Source organism: Etheostoma cragini, chromosome 3 (genome assembly GCF_013103735.1).
Source record: "Etheostoma cragini isolate CJK2018 chromosome 3, CSU_Ecrag_1.0, whole genome shotgun sequence".
Taxonomy (NCBI): domain Eukaryota; kingdom Metazoa; phylum Chordata; class Actinopteri; order Perciformes; family Percidae; genus Etheostoma; species Etheostoma cragini.
The window spans coordinates 29,880,834-29,888,008 of record NC_048409.1 but is presented as its reverse complement, the minus strand read 5'-3'; the positions used below and the strand labels follow the sequence as shown (position 1 = coordinate 29,888,008).

The 7,175-nt window shown below is 41.4% G+C and overlaps 1 protein-coding gene across 1 annotated transcript in view; it reads left to right on the top strand.

Annotated features, from left to right (window-relative positions):
* Nucleotides 1–7,175, top strand: part of LOC117939231 (NACHT, LRR and PYD domains-containing protein 12-like) — a 139,572-nt gene that overhangs the window by 4,939 nt on the left and 127,458 nt on the right. The window contains exons 2-9 of the mRNA XM_034864356.1: nt 507–628; nt 836–949; nt 1,330–1,440; nt 3,875–3,953; nt 4,130–4,358; nt 4,495–6,295; nt 6,401–6,574; nt 6,675–6,848. Of these exons, the coding sequence (XP_034720247.1) occupies nt 540–628; nt 836–949; nt 1,330–1,440; nt 3,875–3,953; nt 4,130–4,358; nt 4,495–6,295; nt 6,401–6,574; nt 6,675–6,848 (2,771 nt within the window). The 5' untranslated portion in view covers nt 507–539. The remainder of the gene's footprint in view (nt 1–506; nt 629–835; nt 950–1,329; nt 1,441–3,874; nt 3,954–4,129; nt 4,359–4,494; nt 6,296–6,400; nt 6,575–6,674; nt 6,849–7,175) is intronic.

Here is a 7,175-nt window from a genome sequence, read left to right as displayed (position 1 = left end):
CTTATATAATGTTAACTTGTTCATATATAAATATCATATACATTTATATATTTCAGTAATTAACTTTTATCTAACATTTTCAGCTCATTATATATTATTATCCCTTATTATTTGATAATATCTGTGATTCTAGATGAATTTAAAGAAGTTAACTGAAGGAGTTTTTAGAAGATGAAGAGGTCCAAGGAGTTCAACATTGTGCAGTAAATTTCTTATCTTATAAGATTACATAAAACTTTATTGATCCGCAGAGAACAAAGGTCGTCCATTGCTGTAGCGCAAATACTTAAAAAAGAAGTAAAGAACTGCAGAAAAGAGTCCAAAATAAACACATTACAAGAATATTTTACCTTCTACACCAATAAATACACCTTATCATGTTAACATAATAATGTATACTTACTTAGTTTGTATTTATATAGTTATTTTATAGAAAGATAATCTGGTATATAATGTAATAAAACAGCACATTGGAGTTTTACCGTTTTATAGGCCGACAGTAACAGAGGTGATGTCTCCCAGCAGGTGTGGACTCTGCTATGAGTCAGTGTGAGGACAGAGAGGAGGGACCCCCTCCCTCTAAAACCACTCTGTGGGGGGACCATGACAGCCAGACCAAAGCTCAGAGGTGAGATGATGATGGACTCTTCTCCATGTTAGAGCTCAGCACTCACATCACTCCTCCATCAGGATTCACTCTCAATATCTAGTTCATAAGAACTTCTTACTGGAATACGCAACAAAGAGACAACCACTGCTTATCTACTGACATGAGACGCCAGCTTTCATCACATTACATTTTGGTGAATAGGAACTCATCCACGGTCTTTGTTTGTATCAGGATGCAGCAGCAGAAACCTGGACCTGGACCCAGCTGTGTGTCCATGAAGAGTGACCGGTCTATGGGTCGTCTTATTAACTTTAAAGATGGACGAGCTGTTGATGGAAGGTAAGAATTTAAAAGTGAACTTTGTTATTATCAGACTCTCACAGAGCTTCATAGTCGGGGTTTGGTGATGCCACATAATGTGGTTTTGATCTGATGCCCAGTGAGACCAGGACCAGGACCACCAGCCAGCTCTGAACTGCCAAACACCTTTCTTACCACGGCTGAAAGTCTGTTTTCAGGAACATGAGTTGATTCATTGTAAAAAATAATGCGTACGATCATAATTAATCTTTGGGCTTTGGGAGGATATCAAGTCCAAGTGAAATCACAAGTCATTGTTGTTAAGGTTTTGATTTAGTGAACTAAAACTCTTTAGTGAGCAAACTCAATAATGTAACTAGTTAAAAGTTTTAACTTCAACTTCAACTACTTGTCATTAGTCTGCAGAAAAGACCTGAACCAGGACCTGGACCCAGCTTTGTGTCCATGAAGAGTGAACGGTCTATGGGTCATTTTATTACCTTTAAAGATGGACAAACGCTGGATGAAAGGTAATAATTTAAAACTTTGTTATTATCTGACTCTCTCAGAGCTTCATGGTCTAGGTTTTGGCGATGCCACATAATATGATTTTAATCTGAAGCCCAGTGATACCAGGACTGGAACCACCAGACAAAGCAGGGTCGCCCAAGACAATTGTTATTGGTTTAAAGAAGTGCCAATAAACCAGCTCAGAACCTTTTTTTAGAAATAATTGTAACAGTACTAATAATAACACAACAAAAGAAACCAAAACAACCCATCTCTAAGTCATCCAGTCCTGGGGTCTCATTTATAAAACTGTGTGTAGGATCTTTACTAAAAAAACACATGACACGATTTTGATTTTAAATTCCAGAATTTATCTAAATGAGCTTTTCAGTTTGAACTATCTACACACCTCCATAAAAGTTGAGACACTGTACAAATTGTGAATAAAAACAGAATGCAATGATGTGGAAGTTTCAAATTTCAATATTTTATTCAGAATACAACATAGATGACATATCAAATGTTGAAACTGAGAAAATTGATCATTTTAAGGGAAAAATAAGTTGACTTCAAATTTCATGGCATCAACGTCTCAAAAAAGTTGAGACGAGGCCATGTTTACCACTGTGTTATAGTACTGTTTAATAGTACTGTGTAATAGTACTGTGTTATAGCACAAGGCCATGTTCACCACTGTGAGACATCGACTCTTTTTATAACAGTCTGCAGACGTCTGGGAACGGAGGAGACAAGCTTAGAAATAGGAACGTTGTCCCATTCTTGTCAGAAAGTAGATCCAAAGAATTTGTCTAATCCAGGCTTCTAGTTGCTCAGCTGTCTTAGGTCTTCTTTGTCGCATCTTCCTCTTTATGATGCGCCAAATGTTTTCTATGTATGAAAGACTGCATGGGGCAATTTCAGTCCCCGGATCCTTCTACTCAGCCATGATGGTGTAATTAATGCAGTATGTGGTCTGGCAATGTCATGTTGGAAAATGTAAGGTGTTCCCTGAAAGAGACGACGTCTGGATGGGAGAATATGCTGTTCTAGAATTCGGATATACCTTTCAGCATTGATGGTGCCTTTCAGATGTGTAAGCTGCCCATGCCACATGCACTCATGCCTCCCCAGACCATCAGAGATGCTTCTGAACTGAGCGCTGATAATAACTTGGGTTGTCCTTGTCCTCTTTAGTCCGGATGACATGGCACCCCAGTTTTCCAAAACAAAAAAATTTTGATTTGTCTTACCTCAGAACAGTTTTCCACTTTGCCACAGTCCATTTAAAAAAAAGCCTTGGCCCAGAGAAAACGCCTGTGCTTCTGGATCCTGTTTAGATGCAGCTTTGTTTTTAGCCGTCAACGGCAAATGCCACAGTGGATTGTGTTCGCAGACAATGTCTTCTGGAAGTATTCCTGAGCCCATATTGTGATTTCCATGACAGTAGCATTCCTGTATGGGATGCAGAGCTGTCTAAGGACCCGGAGACCACGGGCATCCAGTCTGGTTTTCCGGCCTTGACCCTTACACACAGAGATTGTTACAGATTCTCTGAATCTTTGGATGATATTATGCACTGTGGATGATGATAACTTCAAACTCTTTGCAGTTTTTCTCTGAGAAACTCCTTTCTAATATTGCTCCACTATTTTTTGCCTCAGCATTGGGGGAATTGGTGATCCTCTGCCCACCTTGACTACTGAGAGACACTGCCACTCTGAGAGGCTTTTTTTATACCCAGTCATGTTGCCAAATGACCTAATGAGTTGCAAATTGATCCTCCATGAGCCAATATTTGGCATGACATTTCAAAATGTCTCACTTTCAACATTTGATATTTTATCCATATTCTATTGTGAATAAAATATAAGTTTATGAGATTTGTAAATTATTTCATTCCTTTTTTAATTACAATTTGTGCAGTGTCCCAAGTTTTGGAATCTGGTTTGTAAATCAGAAGTACGATCTACAAGTACCCCAGTGTGTTTTCTCTCTACGTCCCCGCCTACATACACGACCAAAGAAAAACACAAAAGAAACAGTTTAGCTTACCAGTTGGTAGCATGCAGCAAAGGACTCTGGGTAACATTTACTCATCAGAGTTGGAGATGACGGAGAAACAACAGAACTGTAGGAACATTTTGCCTTCCCTGTGAGTGAGATTTGGAAACAAATAACAGAGGAAAAACATATCGGCCCCAAAAAAATCCTCAATCTAATGGTGTATTCAAGTGCACGTCTTTAAAAATTCTGAGAAACTGTTGTTGCTGTCCCTGTTAATAAAAGGTTCTTCTCCTGATTCATGAATGTCTGTACAGTAATCCTGGATACGACGTCCTCGATGTATTTGGTGATTTAGCCAACGACCGCATCCATGTTTGAGAGCAACAGCTGTCATCATCAGGACTGTGCACAGATCATTAAATGTTCTTAAACTTGATGTTTTCTCTACAGAGTTCACCAGGAGAGCTCAGAGGGCCTCGGTGGTCAGTCTGACCTGCAGCAGCAAACAGACCTGGACTCCATATTTATGGTGTGTACATATTAAAAGAATATTTTCAGTATTATCTACAGATTAAATGATAATCTACCATTCAGATCCCAATAGTCTCCATGCTGCTCTTTTCAAACCAGCAGGCCTTCAGACTGAGAGATGAATCACATGTTGAGTTCTTTAAACTAAATGTTGACTTTATCATTCTGGTCCAGCTGCTGGAGGAGAACATCGTCACTTTTGTAAAGAACGAGCTGAAGAAGTTTCAGAAGGTTCTATGTCCAGATTACCCAGAATGCTTAGAGAGTTGGAGGGAGGATGAGGAGGTTTTGGAGGGTGAGGATGAAGAGCAGAGGAGGAGGAGCAGAGAAGCATTTCTGAAGATCACACTGCACTTCCTGATGAGAATGAAGCAGGAGGAGCTGGCTGACCGTCTGCACAGCAGTAAGAGGATTTTAACTCATTTAAAAATGGGACATTTACTAATGTCTGAAAAAATACAGTAGAATATATACTTATTATTTGAATGTTGAAATATGTTCTTTGACTTATTGATTGTTCTTGTTGTGTGTTCATTCAGGAAGTCTTTCTGGAGTTTGTCAGCGTAAACTCAAGACTAACCAGAAGATAAAGTTCCAGTGTGTGTTTGAGGGGATTGCTAAAGCAGGAAACCCAACCGTTCTGTATCAGATGTTCACAGAGATCTACATCATGGAGGGAGGGGCTGCAGGGGTCAATGAAGAACATGAGGTCAGACAGATTGAAACAGCATCCAGGAAACCAGACAGACCAGAAACAATAATCAGATGTGAAGACATCTTTAAAGCCCCACCTGGAAGAGATGAACCAATCAGAACCGTGATGACAAAGGGAGTGGCTGGCATCGGGAAAACAGTCTTAACACAGAAGTTCACTCTGGACTGGGCTGAAGGCAAAGCCAACCAGGACATCCAGTTCATATTCCCATTCACCTTCAGAGAGCTGAATGTGCTGAAAGAGAGAAAGTTCAGCTTGGTAGAACTTGTTGATGACTTCTTTAGTGAAACCAAAGAAGCAGGAATCAGCAGGTTTGAAGAGGTCCAGGTTGTCTTCATCTTTGACGGTCTGGATGAGTGTCGACTTCCTCTGGACTTCCTCAACACTGAGATCCTGACTGATGTTACAGAGTCCACCTCAGTGGGTGTGCTGCTGACAAACCTCATCAGGGGGAATCTGCTTCCCTCTGCTCGCCTCTGGATAACCACACGACCTGCAGCAGCCAATCAGATCCCTGCTGAGTATGTTGACATGGTGACAGAGGTCAGAGGATTCACTGACCCACAGAAGGAGGATTATTTCAGTAAGAGATACAGAGACAAGAAGCAGGCCAGCAAAGTCATCTCTCATATCAAGTCATCACAAAGCCTCCACATCATGTGTCACATCCCAGTCTTCTGCTGGATCACTGCTACAGTTCTGGAGAAGGTGTTGGAGACCAGAGAGGGAGGACAGCTGCCCAAGACCCTGACTGAGATGTACATCCACTTCCTGGTGGTTCAGTCCAAACTGAACGTAAAATATCATGAGAAATCTGAGATAGATCAACACTGGAGTCCAGAGACCAGGAAGATGATTGAGTCTCTGGGAAAACTGGCTTTTGAGCAGCTGCAGAAAGGCAACCTGATCTTCTATGAATCAGACCTGACAGAGTGTGGCATCGATATCAGAGCAGCATCCGTGTACTCAGGAGTGTTCACACAGATCTTTAAAGAAGAGAGTGGACTGTACCAGGACAAGGTGTTCTGCTTCGTCCATCTGAGTGTTCAGGAGTTCCTGGCTGCTCTTCATGTCCATCTGACCTTCACCAACTCTAGAGTCAACCTGTTGGCAGAAGAACAAACAACCTCCCGGCTGTCTAAAGTCTTCAGAGAAACCCTTAAACTAAAACATCTCCATCAGAGTGCTGTTGAAAAGGCCTTACAGAGTCCAAATGGACACATGGACTTGTTCCTCCGCTTCCTTCTGGGTCTTTCACTAGAGACCAATCAGACTCTCCTTCGAGGGCTGATGACACAGACAGCAAGTAGCTCAAAGACCAAAAAGGAAACAGTCAAGTACATCAAGAAGAAGATCAGTGAGAATCTGTCTGCAGAGAGAAGCATCAATCTGTTCCACTGTCTGAATGAACTGAATGATGGTTCTCTAGTGGAGGAGATCCAACAGTCCCTGAGTTCAGGACGTCTCTCCACAGATAAACTGTCTCCTGCTCAGTGGTCAGCTCTGGTCTTCATCTTACTGTCATCAGAAGAAGATCTGGACGTGTTTGACCTGAAGAAATACTCTGCTTCAGAGGAGGCTCTTCTGAGGCTGCTGCCAGTTGTCAAAGCCTCCAACAAAGCTCTGTACGTGCACACACAGCTATTCAGATTAAATGCAGTTTTGATTTAATTATAATTTTTTTTGTTTGCTTGAAGCTGTGTTCTAATGCATTGCTGATTCCTTTTCAGGCTGAAAGACTGTAACCTGACAGAGAGAAGCTGTGAAGCTCTGTCCTCAGTTCTCAGCTCCCAGTCCTCTAGTCTGAGAGAGCTGGACCTGAGTAACAACAAACTGCAGGATTCAGGAGTGGAGCTGGTGTCAGCTGGACTGAAGAGTCCAAACTGCAGACTGGAAACTCTCAGGTTGGTGTTCAGTTCACAGTTCAATAAAAAGTATCACCCTCTGAGCAGTTATTTTCTTCCTGTAAATTATTAGAATGACTCTATATTAAATCTCTTTTAGGCTGAGTGGCTGTACATTGTCAGAGAGAAGCTGTGAAGCTCTCTCTTCAGTTCTCAGCTCCCAGTCCTCTAGTCTGAGAGAGCTGGACCTGAGTAACAACAACCTGCAGGATTCAGGAGTGGAGCATCTGTCCTCTGGATTGGAGAGTCCACACTGCAGACTGGAAACTCTCAGGTTGGTGTTCAGCTAGGACTTGAGTAACTTTAAATTTAAAACAACATTGTGGAACATTCATATTTTTGTTTTTAATTTGTGTCCCTACAGTTTCACAGTAATTTACTTCTACACTGCTGTCATAAATATTGATACTCTCTCACAGTAGATAGAAATAAATTAAATAGAGCCCCACCCATATCTAGCACTCAAGGTAATTGTTATCTACTGCTCCCAGGCTGTGGCCAAGGTTGTACCTGAATATTCATGACTAACTGTGTGTGTGTGTGTGTGTGTGTGTGTGTGTGTGTGTGTGTGTGTGTGTGTGTGTGTGTGTGTGTGTGTGTG